This window comes from Cucurbita moschata, unplaced genomic scaffold (genome assembly GCF_002738365.1).
Source record: "Cucurbita moschata cultivar Rifu unplaced genomic scaffold, Cmos_1.0 Cmo_Scf00003, whole genome shotgun sequence".
Lineage (NCBI taxonomy): Eukaryota > Viridiplantae > Streptophyta > Magnoliopsida > Cucurbitales > Cucurbitaceae > Cucurbita > Cucurbita moschata.
In genome coordinates this window covers 1,179,447-1,198,843 of record NW_019268519.1, presented here as the reverse complement: position 1 = coordinate 1,198,843, position 19,397 = coordinate 1,179,447, and the positions used below count along the sequence as shown (strand labels likewise).

Here is a 19,397-nt window from a genome sequence, read left to right as displayed (position 1 = left end):
TTTTTTTTTTTTTTTTTTTGTTCATCTACATGTATTTCCCTGAAAGGAGCAGTGGATTTGGTTTTGGGTCAATTCTTGCATTTCACTGAACCAGAAAGGAAACTGAACAGATCCAATTCCTTTTGGGGTTTCTTTTCCCATACCTGTTCTGTAAATGCTCTGTTTTTTGAGCTGTAGGAGTAGGACAGCATCTAAAGAACACCAACTTTAGATTGTTTTGTTTTTTTTGCAAATTGGTCCTCTGTCTTTTGTTTAATTTTTCTGATTTGTTTTCTTTTTTGTTGAAAATTACAATTGAAGTGACATTATCAATCTATTTTTTAAAGTGATGCTCATTCATCTCTCAGCTTTTCTTCCATTAGAAAGTTTTAAACACTTTTGTAAGTGTTTTGGATGAACTTAACTCCCTACCAATCACTTAAAAGAATCCTTTCAATATTCTATATAGGAATTCACGAGATCTATAGATCGATATTCTCATATTCTAAGAAATCTAACCATGCAACATTTCAAGTCTACATGGGAGGCACACCTTGAGTCGTGGTGGGCCATCTTTGGTGATTTATAGCTAGGTATTGAGAAATCGAGTCGTTGATATCTCTCATAATAATACACTCTAAAGAAATCTGACAATGTGATCTTTTAAATCTATGTGAGAGCACCACGGCTTGAATTGTGGTGTGCCGATGGGACTCGTTGATATCATCTTATGAAATGTTGCTTTTAGTGTTGAGCTTTGGAAATTAATATTGTAGCGTATAATGATGATGAAACATTTTTCATTGATGGTTTAAATTATATATATATATATATATAAATAAATAAAACTTGAAACAATGGGCTTTTTATGCAGGCCGGCCCATGTATGAGAAAATTTCAAAAAAGCCCATTTCACGATCTCATCTACGTTGCTCTGGAGCCCAATTTCAGAAGCCCCATTGTTGAAAATTTATCACATTAGCCCTTTAATTATACATTTATTACAAATCTGCCCGTGGTATCTTTTTTTAATTTCTTATGTTCCCTTATTTCGATTTAAAAACAATAAATTTTTTATCCATTTATACCAAATATCACATAAATAAATTTAATTAATAACTATAAATATGATTATATTTTTGTCCAGCTTTTTAATATAATTTTAATTAAAAAATAATTATAAATAAATATATATATATATATTTTTTTAAAATTTATTTTATTAATAAATTGATAATTTAATGGCGTGAATATAAAAGATGAGGACATAAATTAACCAACAATTCAATAAATCCTTCCCTCTCTCTTTCTCTTGGAGGAAAAAAAAAAAAAAAAAAAAAAAAAAGATGATCATGCTTTCATTGATGAGTTGAGTTCGATAAGCTGAGAGTGGAGAAGAATTGGTTGGCTTTGGCCAGAGAAAATGGCGAAGCTGCTTCCATGTCTTCAAGCTCCCCATCTGGTTTCTTCCATCAATCGGGGAACCCTTTCTTTCATTCTCTCCAAACCAATTCCGTTTCGCTCTTCTTCTTCGTCTTCCTTCTTACAATGTCGCTTCGCTTTCGCTCTTTCTCCTTCTCCTGCCTCACGCCGCTGCCTCTCTGTTCGAGCATTCGAAGACTCTGCATCGGAGACCAAGCGCCTGGATAGAGAAGAAGCAGATGCTGCAAACGAGGTTCCGATGAACAGTGAAGGCGGGAGAGCTCGCGATGAGGATTATCCAAGCGGAGAATTCGAATTCGAGAAGTTTGGCCCGTGGAGGAGCTTTTTGGTGAAGCTTAAGATGCTGGTTGCCTTTCCTTGGGAGCGCGTTCGTAAGGGCAGTGTCTTGACTATGAAATTGCGAGGACAGGTTCGGTTTCTTCGTTCTTGCTCAGCTATTTAATTTCGTAAACGAGCTACTTGTTGTTCACGTTGTTTAATTTTCTGGAAGAAAATGAATGTTTGTTGCTGCTGGAAAGTGTTTTTGATTCTTATATTCCACTCCATCCATAAGTTATTAGCTGCGGAAACACTTCAATTTGGTGGAAGAAAATGGATGTTCATTACCGTTCTTGTTTTTTTCGTTCTAATGTTACTCGAATTACTTCAATCATTGATCGGATAAAATGGACTTGGGTCGCCATTCATGTTCGCAGCTGGAAGTTGTGTTTTCGGTCTAATGTCCTTGATTATTGCAATTATGTTGACGATATTCAGTGAAAAATTTCGAAACTTGTTCCGGCATACATCTTTCTTGATAAATGGCATTATTAGCTTTAACCGGACGACTTTTTCTTTCTCCTCTCCCAAGTTTCTTAAAAATTATTTCTCAATGTATGTGTCAAATTTTGGAGTTGAGATTGCTCTTTTTCTTGTTCAGATATCTGATCAGCTAAAGAGCCGTTTCTCTTCAGGGCTTTCTCTACCTCAAATCTGCGAGAACTTTGTCAAAGCCGCGTATGATCCTCGTATATCTGGGATCTATTTGCAAATTGAAGCTCTAAATTGTGGGTGGGGTAAAGTTGAAGAACTTCGAAGGCATATCCTGAATTTCAAAAAATCAGGTACGCGACTCTTCTAAACGTTCAAAGTGAATCTCTGCATACAAGGCACGTTTTTAGGGGAACCATCTACAATGATCTTACAGGGGTGCGAGACAGGTGTCATCCGTTATGGCAATTTTGATTAATGTGAATAACTGGGCGGATTTCATGCAAATAGTCGAGAGAATTTCTCGGGGGCGGGGCACTACGCTGCATGTACCTATATCCCGTCTCCTTTTGTTTTCATATTTTTTCTATTTTTACCGTCATTTGTTTTATGGTTATAGTTCAGGGAGAGTAGCATAGAATTTCCATAATTTATAACATCACAGATTCAAAATTTGACCTGCAAACGATACTAGCATATAGAGGATGAAAATTGTCAATATGAGGATGTTCAAATTCTCATACCCCACATTCATCTTAGTCAAAAAGATAAAAAGAATAAATAGAATATGAAAATAAAAGAAGACACTAACTAGTAAATTTTACGTCTTTTCTTTATGGAAATTTACCGCTATGATGGTCAAACATTCTTGGAAAACCTACGTTCCACTTTGTTCTTATTTCATAAATATAGAAAATTTCAGAATGTTTTCTCCCCTTAGTAAAGGGCCTAGGGAAAGCCTTTTTCTTTTTTTTTTTTCTTTTTTTTTTTTTTATCAAACAGCTGCTTGTGTAATTTATATCCAATTNTTTTTTTTTTTTTTTTTTTTTTTTTTTTTTTTTATCAAACAGCTGCTTGTGTAATTTATATCCAATTTTCGACTTGCATAGGGTTGAAATTTGTTTCTTATATGAATATAAAAACTTTCTTAGGGGTGAAATCATCAAATTCAATGTGTACTGGCTTTCAGGTAAATTTATTGTTGCCTATATTCCTACATGTCAAGAGAAAGAATACTACCTGGCATGTGCATGTGAGGAGATATATGCCCCCCCAAGTGCTTATGTTTCATTGTTCGGCTTGACTGTTCAAGCTTCATTTCTCAGAGGTAAGTTGACTTCTTTTCTCTGCTTTATTTCTTGCACTCAAACCTTGTTCTTAAGAGGTTGGACGAGGTGTTTTCTTTTCAGGTATTTTTGATAAAATAGGGATTGAACCACAAGTGGAGAGGATAGGTAAATATAAAAGTGCTGGTGATCAACTAGCACGGAGAAATATGTCGGAGGAAAATTGTGAAATGTTGACGACCTTGCTTGATAATATCTATGACAACTGGCTGGATAAAATTTCTTCAATAAAAGGTAGAGTCGACGTGAAACTTATAGCTCTTTTCTTTTAACTAATTTCAGAAACTTCTTCGTTTATTGATTTATTTATTTATTATTTTGTTTTTTTGGGATAGGAAAGAAAAAAGAAGATATTGAAAGCTTTATTAATGAAGGAGTGTACCAAATTGAAAGACTAAAAGAAGATGGCTGGATCACCAACATACAGTACGAGGACGAGGTACTGATGTCCTCATCCTATCTGCTAAGATGTTTGGGCTTGAAATAAATATTTGCAGATGCATTTTATTTTGAGAGTTCGAGTAAGGGGATAGCGAAGTTGTTGGTTCCACAAATTTCTATGTATTTTGCTAAAAAAAACTATTATTTGGAGAGTAGAAACTTCCATTAAAGGTGAACAACAAGGGGAAATACGAAGTGAACTAAAAGTCAAAGAAACTTTAAATAATTACTCTAATTGGCATGATAAGAATAGAACTGTAATTCCAATTTCTTTTTCTTTTTCTTTTTTGATAAAAAAACTTGCTTTCATAGAGAGAAATGAAACAAATGTACATGGGTATAAATAAAAACAGCTCTAAAAAGTAGTTCAAAACCATTGAGAAGAAAACCTCGAGAGGAGCTAATGTAGAAACTAGGTAGCTCACATCTTAGAAGTCAGTGTTGTTTAATTTTTGTCTCGCTATAAAGATTATGAGTTTTGTCCTTTGTAATATTCAGATTCTCTCTATGCTAAATGAAAGACTTGGACTGCCGAAGGATAAAAAAGTTCCCATGGTTGATTACAGGTCATTAAATTCTGAGATCTTTTATCAATTATCTATTTTGGTCTTTATTGGGTTTTATTGCTGTCATGTACATTGTTCTTCCCTTCTCTTTTGTACTTTTCGTAATATCCAATGAACAACTTATGTTTGTTATTTTAAAAAACTGCCGCCAAGTACATTGTGATAAATGAATCAATCCCACCACTCAAACTCGTTTCTATTGCAAACCTTCATGCTTGATACTTGCAGTTTCAGGCTAACTAATATGGGTTCGATCCTTCCTATGCTAGATTTCTATGATTGCATTGTACTTTTGTGCCTCCATATAGAAAGAGGTTTTGGAAGGCACAGAGAAAGGAATGAATGACTTTAATTGCAGCTTGACCTATTAAGGTGTGACGGGGGAAATTTTCTGAAGATTCTTGCCATTTTTATATTGTTAGAACCTTGCAGCTGAAGAAAAGAAAAGCAATATTTCTCGTTCTCCTAAACCTTTTTAATATTGCACATCTTCTTGTCCTTTATTTGGGGGAGTGGGGTTCTTAATTATTTGTAGGGATAAACGACAAATTACCTCTTATATTTTTGCTTAAATTGGTAAATGTAATCACAACTTTTATGATTTGAACTACAAGAAAAAGGAGATCTAAAAAAAAAATCAGTTGCACTGCTGCCTGCCGAGTATTGTAATCGTGCCCTTTGTTTCGATAGTGTGTTTGTTGCGTGAAAAATAAAAGTGAAATTTCCTTTCAATGAAATGTTTGCATAATTCTATCCGATCTGTAAGTTTCATTTGGTCGGTCTTTCCATTTTGCAACTGTACTTTAAATTTTATTTCCACCGCCTTATTATCCGGCCATTTCATTTTTCATGTCTATTATTTGTGTAATAAAAGCAGGGACTATAGTTTTATCACAAGTTAGTAACTTATAATTAATTATTTTAATCCATGCACCTGTAATTTGTTTCCAATGGCTACTAACGTTATTCCCATTTATGTTGATTACCATAGGAAGTACTCTAAAGTTCGGCAATCAACCGTTGGTTTATCAGGAGGTGGAGACCAAATAGCTGTGATTAGAGCTGGAGGAAGCATTAGTCGTGTGAAAAGTCCTTTAAGTGTTCCTAGTTCTGGTATTATTGGGGAGCAATTCATTGAGAAGATTCGGAGTGTTCGAGGTAAACTTGATGTTTAAATATATCTTTGAATGATATATTGCCATCTTTTATTTATTTCATTATGAACACAGAGAAAGAGATGGGGACTTACAAATATGTAGTTTAAGATCATGGCTTTCTAATTGTGCTCATGAACTTCAAGAACCACACAGGGTATCTCATGGTCACAGTTATCAGATTCATTAAAAACTTTTAGTGAACGTGTAATTGCTCACTATGCATTTCTTTTGTTCATCCCTCTCCTTTTTGTCCTTAGAGTCGAAAAAATTCAAGGCTGCCATCATCAGAATTGACAGTCCTGGAGGTGATGCTCTTGCTTCTGATTTGTAAGTGCCAGCATACCAGCCAATTTCATTCTTTTTTGTGATACCAAGAATCTATTTCTGATGGCATCATACCGTCATATTCAACTAATTACATTTAGTTGGGAACAAAATATATAATTTTTTGTTCATTTTGTCATTTAAATCACTTTTCATCCTTCCCCATAGATAAATTCACTTTATCTTAAAACCAACCCCTCTTCAACCAAAGAAACCTGCACAATACACAAGAAACTATACAACTTTGTCCTTTTAATATCCAAAAAGTTCTCTTCACCTCATTTACTGAAATGAGGGATAAATGAAAATAGAGTGAGGAAAAAGCTTTATTAGTTTTGAGAATTGTAAGTGCCTCTACCATATTCTCTGTATCTATGCACGTGGTAGATATCAAGTAATGACAGCACATTACGTGAGATACCTTTGTCAAGCATGCTTGTTTGAGTTATCAATGAACTTCATACACTACAAAATGCATTACAATTAACTGTTGTCATTGAACTAAGTGTTTAGAGCTTGTTTGGATATATTTTCTCCCCTATAGGCCAATTTAGAAAAACAGTCTGATGAACAATTACCATAAAATATTTCTATTTTTTGTTCGTGAGTATCCAACCCAACTTATCCACTTCCCTATTTTCACGAGACAAAACAGTTTTCATACACTTTTTTAGCTGTTAAATGCTGTTTAAAAAGTTGCTTATAATATTTTTATCTCCATTTTCTTTAACTTCGATTGCATGTATTAAAAATTTGTTTTGGTTGTTGAAATTACTTGAGATAAGACGGAAGATGAGAATTCTAATTCACCATTCATAGTGCCAACATTTGGATATTATCGTTTTCCGAACTAGCTTTGTTCTTCCTCATCTTAGAACTGGTTGATAATTTACTTTTCATATTTAGAAAAGCCTTTTATCAAGTTTTTGTTCTTTAACACTTAATATGTTATATCATTAGAACTAAAATTACATCCATACTTCCACATATAAGGGGTAATGCCCATACCAAGTAGAAAATCTGGGTTCTTGATTCAATTAGGCCATTTTTATTTACATAATGCTACTGTGCCCTTACAAATAAAAATCCGTATGATCTCTGGGTTGATGAGTTTCATTTCCATTTTTAGTTGATGTTGTGTTTGTAGCATACCAATTGATGGATATCATTTCTACTCTGAGAATTGGTATATTATGTGTTGGTTGATACTCTATGGCACACAGGATGTGGAGAGAAATCAGACTTCTGGCTGCATCAAAACCTGTCGTTGCATCCATGGCTGATGTTGCAGCCAGTGGAGGATACTATATGGCAATGGCAGCTGGGACCATTGTTGCAGAAAATCTAACCTTAACTGGTTCTATTGGAGTTGTCACAGGTAAACTATAAATATCTGCAGTGAAGAAAGATTTATGCCGAAACTGCTGTAGAAAATGATTTAGATTTTTAAACTGGACCAGCTTATGTAATATGAAAGGCAAACATACGTCTTCATCTGCATCTTTAAAATTCCAAAGATAATGGAAGCAGCATAGTTTGTAGATGTACATTCTCCCGCAAAGAAAATCTGTGTGTTATCGTGGACTTCTAGTGTTGATGAATTTTCTGGCTCTAGGGAAGTTTAACTTGGGGAAACTATATGAAAAGATTGGCTTTAACAAGGAAATCATATCAAGGGGAAGATTTGCTGAGCTTCTTGCGGCAGAACAACGACCTTTCAGGTAAAATATCTCTTAGCCCTTATCAAATAGCATGTGGTATATTTAATTAATTGATGAATGAGGGATGCCAAATCCTTTGGTACTCTGTAATACAATAATTTTCTGGGTAGAACCACATTAATTATTGCCAAGGAAATAGCATAACTAAAATGATGCTTGAACATATGAAATTGATTTGAATTTCGAAGTGAATTCATAATCTCTTTCAGCCAACCAGCAAAACCAGCATCCTTGTTTTTGTTACCTATACCAGTGATCGATTAGTTCCCTGCTTATTCGTGAGACCAGCATCCTTGTTTGCGTTGGGATTCACCGCATTTCACCATATTTGCTTTGATGTACACGTGCACAGACATAGGGTCTAGCTTAACTGCCTCATTTTCACTGGAAGAAGGAAAGAATGTTCTACTTCACCATATTTGTTTTGATTCACTCTCTACTCGCTGTTGACTATCTAGAACTTGTTCTACTTCATTTGCATCTTGCATCCTTTTTTCTCTAATAATAAAAAGGTTGTCTTCTGATACAGATTAAATAAAGTAGTTTAATTCTTCTTCATTGGTGCATTTTCCCATCAATAATTAAATGTTACCAGTTTCTGATCAGACCAGATGAAGCAGAACTCTTTGCCAAGTCTGCACAAAATGCGTACAAGCAATTCCGTGACAAAGCAGCCTTTTCCAGATCCATGACTGTATGTTGGTCAAAGCATTTCCTATTTCTTATATCTATGGATTTGTCATTTTAATGTTTTAATATCTACCGCGTGTCCAATCACTAATAGGTGGATGAGATGGAGAAAGTTGCGCAAGGAAGGGTTTGGACTGGTAAACTTGCAGCATCCCATGGTTTAGTGGATGCTATCGGTGGATTTTCTCGGGCTGTTGCTATAGCAAAACAGAAAGCCAACATTCCTCAAGACAGCAAGGTTTATTTTCAATAAAACTCTTCGGACAACTTGTGACTTTCTAGATTAGAGTTTAGACCTTCAGTACCAAAGTCAATTCCATATTCAATCAAGTAGATATTTCATTATCCCTGTCCTAAAACGGAACACATTATGTTGTAGGAACTGATTAATGTGTGTATTTTTTACCTTTGTAAAAGGTTAATCTTGTGGAATTATCGAGACCGTCGCCAACGCTACTGGAGGTAGTAAGCGGAGTAGGGAGTACAATTATTGGAGTTGAGGGGACAGTGAAAGAACTGCTGCAAGACCTTGCTTTGTCAGAAGGAGTTCAAGCTCGGATGGAAGGGATTATGCTGCAGAGAATGGAGGGATTTGCTTATGGCAACTCCGTCTTTGGTTTGATAAAAGATTACCTCAGTTTCCTCTAACTTCGTTGAAAGGCAGATGAACTTTTCAAACACATTTATTGTCCAATATTTGGAACGTATGATATAGGCTCGTAGGGAGCGTCCCAATTGAACAAGAAACTGTATAGATAGTATGACAAACTTGGGATCTTTTCATGGATGATTTTGTAGAATCTTTGGTGCCATGTTATTCGTATCTGCTTTTATTTTGTTATATATGAAAATGAAAGTACACGACTAAATGGAGGCAAAGCTTATATACTTGAGCCATATATAAAAAAATAAAAATACAAATACAAATACAACTGTCAGAAGTGGGATTTGAACCCACGCCCTCTCACGAGGACCAGAACTTGAGTCTGGCGCCTTAGACCACTCGGCCATCCTGACTGTTTGGTGGGTTTGATAAATATTAATAAATTAGATCAATTTATTGTGTTGCGATATTTTTTTAGAGTTTAGAACTTTGGTGTTTCAGCAGTGGTAAGATTTCAACTAATTAATTCATTTTTCCTTTTTTTGGAATAAAATTCAATAAATTACTTATTGGTTGATGTTAGCAGTTTTATAATTTAGTTTTTTAAAAAAAAAAAAGGAAAGGAAGTTTTGGCTTTTTGATTATCTGCTAGCAGTAAACCCTATTGCCAAAATTAGATGCATAATAACCATTGAATATGAAATGGTTGTGGAGGACACAGAAAATTGTGAACCAAACTTTCATAATTCTTGTTCTTCTTGTACACAGACATGCTGGGTGCAGTTGGACTGAGATTAGAGGTAAAGTTGATAGCTTTATGTAGCAGGCAACGTTTCGATAGCGGATTCGGAGAAGATTGAGGAGACGTGGGAATAGATTGTAGTTGTGTTGTTCATGAATTGTAAGAGGTGGAAGTAAAAGATTAAGATATTGAAGAATTTGGAGATTATTGGTTGAGGTTGGAAGATGATGAACTCACTTGTTGATTTCGCTTCAACAAGCTTCCCCTCCCCCAACAGTACTTGGTAAATGGGCATGTATTGATCGAAATTGAAATGATGTCTTCCTTTTCTGTTTGAAATGAAGAAGATGAAAGCCCTAGTTCATCATCTACAAAATTTGTGATGAGAAAAACAAAACCCTAGTTCATCATCTACAAAATTTGTGATGAGAAAAAGAAAACCCTAGTTCGTCCAAGTCAGAACTACTGTTCATCATCTACAAAACTCGATTTGGTCAAGAAATTGCAGAGAACGAAGAAGGAGCACGTTAGCTATGGAAAGAAGAGCAGTAGATTGGATATGAAGTTACTTACTTCCTTTGTTCCACCTCTCCATCAGGACGTCCTCATCTTTGGGTAAAGAAGAGGATGGAGATGAAATTAGAATGGAGTAATGTGAAAATTTGAAGCCTCCCTCATTTATATGGAGAGGATGAAGATGGAGATATGCTTACAGACCTCATAACATCACAATTGACGAAAGGTTTAGCCACTTCAGCTACCTACCTATAATAGAACTGTACATTCTCATTCCTACCTCATAATTTACACGTTCTAAACAACAACAACAACAAATGCAAGTATAAAAAAAAACTGCTTTTACTTGATTGATGACTTCAAGAACGGATTCGAGGGGCGAGTACATTGAGCTTGTTGATTTACATCTCCTGCCTTCACCTTCTCACTGTTACATGAATTCAAATGTTGGTTAGTTTCAAGGGTAGTGGACTCTATCTTACTCAATGACACTGCTTTCTTCACATCTGCCGTGTCACCACCACTGTTTTCTGTTCCCTTCTTCACCACCCCTGAACTTTGTTTATCCTCTGTTCTTCCATCATTGAATTTTGCTCCGTCGGACTTCAGTTTCTTTGTAAACAGAGGTGCAGAGAGTATTGGGCCTTTAGGTGAGGATGGACGACTCACTTCTGAACTTCTGCCTTTTACTGCACAATTTAGTGTACTACTGCTGGTTGCAGCGTTAGGTAACACAGATCCACTGCACTTAGATCTTGAAAGGGTGGTGGTTTCCATGGTCCCTTTGGCTTCATTAAGCAACCTTTCCTGATATTAGAAAAAGAATAAAAGTTGATGAAAGGATTACATATAGATATATATATTATATATATGTAAATATGAGACCCCACTGCTAGATCGAAGGATTTGAGGCTGTTTCTGGGAGTTTGTCCTACCTCTAATATGGCATTGAAACGTTCCGCCAAGTTAGGAAGCTTCAAAGCAGTAACCAGCTTAATTGCACCCTTCACTGATTTCTCCAGCGACAAAAGTTTTACTAGTTCGGAAGCTCTGACAAGCTTATCACCTGGAAAAATTTCACCATCGTCAGTTAGATGAAACCTCAGATCGTAATTTTTAATTCCTTGTCAAAGGAAAAAGCCCTCAAGGAAAATGAAAGGCTAAATGTCTAAGACGTTAAAGTAAAGTTGCAAATCCCAACCGTTGCAGCAGGAAGCAATGAGCCTTAAGATGCATCTGTCTTGAGCAGCTTCAATACAGAATGCCTCATCATCTAGTTCTGTGTCGTACAACCCAAGTAATGCCATTTCCTCCATTCTCCCATGGATCTGTGTGCATACATTTACATTACTTAGTGAAAGCAAATGAAAGTAGTACCTTAGAAATAAATAAAAAATGAAAAAAGAACCATGTCAATTGAAAAATTAGTTTCTATTTCTCATAGCTTTCACGCTAAATGATGTTGACATAAGTGATGATCTTAATAGCCATAGAGAGAGTTAAAAGCTACAGAATTAAAACAAGATTGGGAAGTATCAAACTGACCTGTGTGAGGTGCATATTATTCATCATAAACTCATTCTCAAGTGCTTCTGCACCCAGGTCAGAGAGTGCAAGAGGAAATGAAAGATTTAGTAGAGTAAGAATTGGTTTAGGTGTCACCTGAAGCAGACAGAGATTACGCTCAGCAACGATACAGGGTAAATGAGTTTGGGGGAGAAGAAATTCTGTTACCTGTGGGTATGACTCAGAATTTTTGCATATCACACAGAACAACTTGCTTGTGTTCAACCCAACCACCCAATAATTTTCATCCGACTTCCTCTCTTTACGGGCACTGCACAACAAATCTGAACTTCAGACAGGAGTACAAGAAGGTAGGATGTGAATTATACTTTTAATAGATATTACCCAAAAAAAAAAATAGCATGTTGATCAACCTGAATAATGGTACCCAACTGCCACCATATTGACTTGTAAACACTCTGAGTACACCCTATAAATAACGGTAGGAAAATAAGATACATAGTTCACAATAACCAACTGAAGAATATCAACAAACTACTCGAGAGCTAACGTACCTTGGAATCGTAGGAACTCAATTTTCCTTCTTCACTAAATCCAAACCATGCGAGATGTGATCCTGGAGTTAATGGCAAATGTCCTCTTAAGAGCTGTGTTCCATTAGAGATGTTTAATATTCTGAACTCTAGCATCTGCATATTTTGAATGAAGTTCAGGTTAGACAATTACATCTTCAAGATTATAAATTCCACCATCATAAACTTTTATTCACTATGGCCGACCTACAATATACTATGTGTCCAATAGAAATTCGTAAGATAGACATCAGACATCCAATGCATAGATTCCACGAATCAATCATGCTCAAAATAGAGGAAAGTCTGATCGAGTATAGACCTGGTCGTTTGAGGGAAGACAGGTAGAAGAATGAGTCACAAATGCAAGTTCATCCTTGAAGCCAGATGCAGTCACCACTGGCCCATCCAGAGAAAGAATATGTTTCTGAAATAAAGCCATTAAGCAACATTAATATTCAATGTAAAACTTACCATCACCTTCATTCCCAAATTTGGCTGGACTTTTTCGTGCAAGGATATTCAGGCAGAAAATTAATGGTAGTAAGATCCTTATTAGTTAAGGATACAATTGGCGTTTAACTCAAGTTCCTAGCTTCTTAAAGCTAACAAACAAATACACATCAAAGTCAATATAATCGTTTGCTGCATTCTGAATCATCTCTCCTGGTTTTGTGTTATATATCATAAGGTAATTTGGTTCTTAAATTGCAATAAAATAATAATAATAATAATAATAATAATAATAATAATAATAATAATAATAATAATAATAATAATAATTCTGAATGTGAAACACTAAACTCTAGCATTTAAACTTAAGGTGATAAGAGGGCATAAGTTGCGAATATGCAGCTAGTTAAGAAATCTGTCCAACAAACCTGTAAACCACCATCTGTGAAGATGCGAAGATAATTAAGACTTGTAAATGCAGCCACCCATCTGGTACCAACTGCCACGACCTTAACTTCTTCTCCATCAAATCTCATCGACCACTGAGTTTTTACAGTAGATATCCAAGTCAGCATAGTTTAGTAGCCATAGAAAGTTGCACCATTCGTATGAAGCTGAGAAACTTGTAAACTATAAGTAAAAACATTCTAACCTCGCTGTTATTTGCCCAGCTACCAAATGGGCGATACATTAGAGTGCTCATATTCTTCTCACCCTTACAAGGGTTTGCAAAGACGCTACCATTTTCATTCAGTGCAGCCATTGTAAAACCAAAATGATCATTCATTGAAGGAACTCGCGGGCCACTGCCAGTGTCATGGAAATCTATCTGAAAAGGGACAGCATCAGTCATTTAGAATATAGATAAAAGTTGTATCATATCCCTCATGAATTTGATTCCTATCAAGTGATAGCACATGAATGAGAGCAAGCAACAATACGGCAGAAACCTAAAAGGTTTAAGTTGAAGGCTCAGGATTACCTCTATGTGGGAGTACCCATCATGTTCAAAAGTTGTTATACTTCCAAGCATATTGTAACACAAAAAGCGTTTCTTTCCTGGCTGCAAGGGAGTAGCTCCTGGTTGAAATGCCTCCCGTAGTTTCAATTTACTATATGTTGCAATGTTTATATCTCCCTCATCAATATTATCTGTCTTATCTTTTTTAACACGACGTGACATTTTATAGGATTCCGACTTCGGGAGAAGGCTAAAATCTTCGCTATCAGCCTCATCCAGGATTTCTTCATTTGTTGAATGCTTACGCAACCTTTTTCGAGTTGGAAATTCAGATTCATAATGGCTATCTTCTCCAAGATCACTCAAATTGCCATGTTCACTAGGCTCCTCATCCTCTTCATCAAACAAGAGCAAGCCGTTGCTATTCCTTGATTGCAATTTTGGGATATCTTCAGTTGGAGATTTCATAGAAGATGGAACAACTGATTCCCACACCCCATACTTACCCATGACATCAATAACAGCCAATGCATTGCCAATTGGCTTCCATGCCATGCAACATATTCTCTCGTCAAATTTCTGTCTATCAATATCCAGCTTTTGATCAACATCCCATATCAGAATTTGCCTGTCCAAGGAAGAAGTAGCCATGTATTTTCCGTTAGGTGACCATGACAGGAAACAAATAGGCTGGGTGTGATCTCCCCTCAATGAAAATAGCTTTTCAGCAGTATCTCTATCATACATCACAACATCATTTCTTAATCCTGGGACTGCTAACATCTCGCCGTCAGGGCTCCAGCATAAAACATTCAGAACGGAAGGGTCCGAACCTGTGCTAGGAGCTATGCCTTTAAGGTTATGTATTATACTTCCAGATTGGAGTTCCCAGAAAATTACAGTCCCAAATGAATCCACCGATGCCATGTACTCACTATTGGGGTCAAACGCCAACCCAGTAACGGCTGCTTTATGTCCTTTCAGAACCCTAGCAATTGAACCATCAATCGTGTTAATTAGCTTAATACCATCGTCATCGCCAGCTGCTGCCAAGAGGCTTCCGGACTTATTAAACGCAAGGGTACGTATTGGCAGCGTAAATCTTGTGATATTGGTCTCAAATTCTCCACCTGCAAACCATCGACCTCGTAAAATTACAGGAACATAATTCCCAGAGAACTGTGAAGCTAACAAGATTGATCCTAAAATACATTTCTGGGGGAAACAAACCAACTCAAAAGAAAATGAGGCAACATTCAAGATTTCGACAGATCTGAAAGTTATCATTCATAATTCAAAACTAATCGAAGCAGTTCATAGTAAAACTAACATTTCCAATACCTAACCATAGCTTTTGAAATTCAGAGATTCCACGTTAGAGAACAATTAGCAAAACCAAAAGAATCATAATATAAGTTCAGCTTAACGAATGCCAGAAGAAATACCGGGAAACTTGTAAAGCTTGACGGATCGATCCATGGATCCAGAAGCGAGGCAGGTGGAATTGGGGCTAAGAGCCAGAGCCGTGACCCCTTCGCGATGATGATGAATGATCTTCGGGTTATTAGAAGGAAGAAGAGAATCATGGATGGATATGGCGGATTCGGAAGACGAAGCAGTGACAATATGGTACGCTTGTTGATCCCACAGGACGGAGCAAAACGAAGCCTTGCCATTGCTGGCTGCCTTGTGGGCTTCTCGGAGCTTCACCGACCGGATTTTCATAGCAACTCCAGTAATCTCCTTTCAATTAACGAACTGAGTATATCTTTCTTCCGGCTTTTGTTCTAGTTTCGCCGGAGCAGCCAAGAATGGTAGTGGAACCTCTCTGGTCGATGATTTTCTATCTATACCTCTTTTTTAGGCGGGAAATTTGATGAACATATTTCAGATTTCGCGGGAACTTCCGATAGTAATGGGCCTAATGGGCTCTTGAACCCTCTGCCCCATTATATTTGGGCCTACTTCCCATACGGCCCACTATAACAACCACCGTCACCAATTTCCGTATAAAATAATTTCCTTTTTTTTCTTTTTTTTAAACAGTATAAATAGTGCAATAAATAAATAAAATAGGTTCTTTTAAGTACAATAAACAACCTTCAATCTCTCTAAACAATTTTTTTTAGTGTATAATCTAATAGTAATTGATAATAAATTCAACCATTTGATTATTGCATTAATTATTGCGCTAATTATGCTTGTCACACTTCAATATAATATGTATTTTATTTTTAAAATATGAATTATAAAAGTCTTAATTATTTTAGAAGATAACACACATATATATACACCATTGTTTTATATTTGAACTCGTCTAAAAATTACGCTAAACTAGATATCTTGACTAACAAATTATTCAATGAAGCCGCTACAATGTGACTGTCTCTTAATAATTATTGAATATAAATTTAAAAATTTGTCTATTCAATAAAAAATTATGCATATTTATGATCTCTCTTTGGTTCTAACGAGTCGCTAGCATTGTAGCAGCTTAATCGAATAAAAAAAAATGACCCACATCGACTATGTAAGCTCTTAGTTGTCTAATTAAAAAAACATCATGTTGTTCATCTATTAATAATTTCACCATACAAGGCCCGGCCCAATTATCAGCCCAACTCAGATAATACTATAATTGCAGGCCCAATAAGTTTAATAATATTGAGATTAAAAAATGATAAATACATTTTTTATGGTGAAATTATTAGAATATTGAATGAAAATTGATACGATGGTAACACAACTAATATTTTAAAAAGTTTATAAATTATTTAGTATTTTTTATAATTTAGCCAAAAAAAAAAAAAGATCACGTGGTAAAGCACGTGAGAGGAAACACACGTCAAAACCTTATGAGAGATCTTAAAAATGACCCATACACGACAGGTCACGGTGGAAAAGCGAGGCACATGCTCCCACTACCCTTCTTTTATTTATTGATTTACATCTCTTCTGCTTTTTTGGTAGGCCCGGCTCCGGAAATTCGTGGGTCCCACCTACCAGATTTCTCCCCCACGTGACGCCGTCACGAGAAAGAGATGGAGAGATTCAGATAATCCCACCGCCCCCCCTCCCCCGCATGCCCGGCACGTGCCTCCACCCCTACTATTATTTCCCTTTTTATTTTTTATTTTCTTAATTCAAATTTCAACTACAGGCTAAAATATTACTTTCTACTCTCACCGTACTCCGAGATTAAATTATATATTATTAATAAAGTACATTTTGAAAAAGTGTATAAATATTATTTATTTATTTAAATAAAAATTCCAAACTATGACTCGCTGTTAAAGAACGTGACGGGATCCGTTAACGGCGTGAGAAAATGGGTGTTAAGGGTCCCCACCGCACGCGAGGAGTGGAAGAAGAAGACGAAGAGCAAAGGATGGGCGCACGTGAGCGGGTTGGGGGAATCACGTGCAGTGACCATGCAATTAAAACGACGTCGTCCAATACCCTATCCGGCTATCCTCTTCCTACTGTTAGGGCGTCACGTTAGGCCACTGACAGATTGCATCTCCTCTCACATGCCTCTAACAATTAAATTAAAATCATCCACCAACAATAAAAAATTAAAAATTAATTAATTAATTAACGAAAATGACCTCATCCAAACAAAGCCATGGGTTTGGCTTATACTTTCAACTCGCATGTTCTTCGGTAGGATTATATTATTTTTATAACCTATGCTTTTTATTCTTATTATTATTATTATTTAATTTATCATGAAATGTCACAAGGGCAAGAAATGAATAATCCGAAAATTTATTAATTTTTTGTTTGGAGCAAAAAATAATAAAAGCATCGCTTAAAAGTGGGTGCTGCCAACGGAGAGTGTTGAGTTGGCCACGTGAGGACGTGGTGGGCTAACATTTTTTATAATCACGTGATACCTTCCGGATTGAACGGGGAGTCCGCCACGCGTCCATATTTTATAATTAATTTCATTATTAGGCTGTAATTAAATTAAAGTAATCCAAAGTTTGATTGGATATTATGCGACAGTCACGCTCTTATGATTTGTTAACGGATCCCTAAACGGATTCCCTTCGCCAGAGAATGTTTATGTTACGGGGGTAACACTCTGTTCTGTTACCAATCCATAAGTATTCGATATTAAATTAATTAATGTTAATCTTTTATTATATTAATTAATTTACCGCCACGTCATCAAGTCCCGCCATTTCCTCGCCCGCTCTTGCTGGTTCCCGATACAACTTTCCCCGCTCTTATCGTATGGTTTTGCTTTAACAATAATTATAATTTTTTCTAATATTTTAAATCATTTTCTCTAAGATTTGAGTATAACTATGTTATTGTGGGCTATAATTATTCACTATTATATTAATTTAACCATAAAGTTGTATTTAAATGAGACTAATTAATAATTATAAAGAGAAAAAAAAAAGGACCATATGGTATTATTATTTATAAAGAAGGTTCGTGCATGAACCTAGGCAGTGTGAGTAGATGTTTCTTTGTACGAGAATCTTTTATTATTTGGAATCAAATGTACATGTAGCTCCGTAGCAGCCTATGACCCTAGCCTCGGGACTCTCTTTTTTTTTTTCTTTTTAGCATTAATTTAAAGGTTATTCATTATTTATTCTATAATAAAATGCTATATAGTCCAAAAGTTTAGATTATAGTTTTAGAAAATACAATAAATCCATAAATTGATCACTACCCAAATAAAAAAATAAAAGAAAATTGAGGTAAGTGACGGTTTCTTATTTAAGAGGATTTTAGTCCCCAACCCAATATGTTTATTTTCGATAATGAAACTCGTTATGTTTAGCATCGAGTTTTTGCCACTTCACTGTCATATTTAGGTGTTGAAAAGATACCTGATAGAGTTAGACTTCAATAGGGATTCAAAATGATCGACTAAAAACTTAATTTCATTGTAGTGATAGATCGAAATTCAAGAACAACATCAAATTTCATTTAGATTGGAGTTAAATATAGTAGGATTAAAAAATATATATAATGTTTAAAATTTAAAATTCTGTTTTTTTTTTTTTTTTTTTTTATTGGCCTGCAGCTATTACTTATTTGGTAGGAGTTGATTTTGAGAAGGTTATATTTAAGTATTTATTGTGTGGGTGAGAAGACAAGAGCTGAGAGTTGCAGTGGCTTGGTCGGCTGTGCTAATCCGCAGTTTCCCTTTTACGAACGTCGTCGTCTTCTGCCCTTCTTTTTGCACGTGAGCTGCAGGTCAACCGAAACTACTCCGGGCCCACCTAACTCTTTTTTTTTTTTTTTCTTTAAATTAAATTAATAAAATTACCTTTAATTTTTTTAAAAAAATATTCATAAATTTTAATAATATTATTAAAATTAATATATATATATATTACTTTTAAACTTACAAAATACCTTTGCCATTATTTTTTTTTTACATAAATTATTTTGAATTTAAAAAATATCTTTATTTTTTTTAATTCAAAAATATTTTTAATTTTTTTTAGTACCGAAAGTATCTCTAACAAATTTAGAAAAAATCTTTAAGACGTGGATAGACGTTTCTTTACCTATATTGATTGTAATAATTTTTTATATAAGTAAATAGTGTTGTGTTACCTTAAAATTTTATATCTAC

At 35.3% G+C, this 19,397-nt stretch overlaps 2 protein-coding genes and 1 non-coding gene across 3 annotated transcripts; 1 reads left to right on the top strand and 2 right to left on the bottom strand.

The window, feature by feature from the left end:
- The first annotated feature begins 1,300 nt into the window (after nucleotides 1-1,300).
- On the top strand, nucleotides 1,301-9,260 carry LOC111441033 (serine protease SPPA, chloroplastic). Its single transcript, XM_023077928.1, has 13 exons — nucleotides 1,301-1,831; nucleotides 2,342-2,525; nucleotides 3,362-3,499; nucleotides 3,582-3,752; nucleotides 3,854-3,957; nucleotides 4,458-4,525; nucleotides 5,517-5,683; nucleotides 5,940-6,009; nucleotides 7,230-7,384; nucleotides 7,622-7,727; nucleotides 8,334-8,421; nucleotides 8,512-8,655; nucleotides 8,835-9,260. The coding sequence occupies exons 1-13, from the start codon at nucleotides 1,403-1,405 to the stop codon at nucleotides 9,063-9,065; spliced, it is 2,055 nt and encodes a 684-aa protein (XP_022933696.1). The 5' UTR covers nucleotides 1,301-1,402; the 3' UTR covers nucleotides 9,066-9,260.
- A 90-nt stretch (nucleotides 9,261-9,350) lies between these two features.
- TRNAL-CAA lies at nucleotides 9,351-9,434 on the bottom strand. Its single transcript has one exon. It is a non-coding gene; the product is annotated as a tRNA-Leu (tRNA).
- Nucleotides 9,435-10,408: 974 nt separating this feature from the next.
- On the bottom strand, nucleotides 10,409-15,596 carry LOC111441134 (WD repeat and HMG-box DNA-binding protein 1). The gene is made up of 12 exons (XM_023078069.1): nucleotides 15,238-15,596; nucleotides 13,814-14,922; nucleotides 13,484-13,660; nucleotides 13,260-13,373; nucleotides 12,701-12,805; nucleotides 12,361-12,495; nucleotides 12,220-12,275; nucleotides 12,014-12,116; nucleotides 11,825-11,941; nucleotides 11,481-11,607; nucleotides 11,215-11,345; nucleotides 10,409-11,086 (listed from the first exon to the last, which is right to left on the bottom strand). Exons 1-12 carry the CDS (start codon nucleotides 15,515-15,517, stop codon nucleotides 10,622-10,624), a joined length of 2,919 nt encoding a protein of 972 aa, XP_022933837.1. The 5' UTR covers nucleotides 15,518-15,596; the 3' UTR covers nucleotides 10,409-10,621.
- Nucleotides 15,597-19,397: the final 3,801 nt, after the last annotated feature.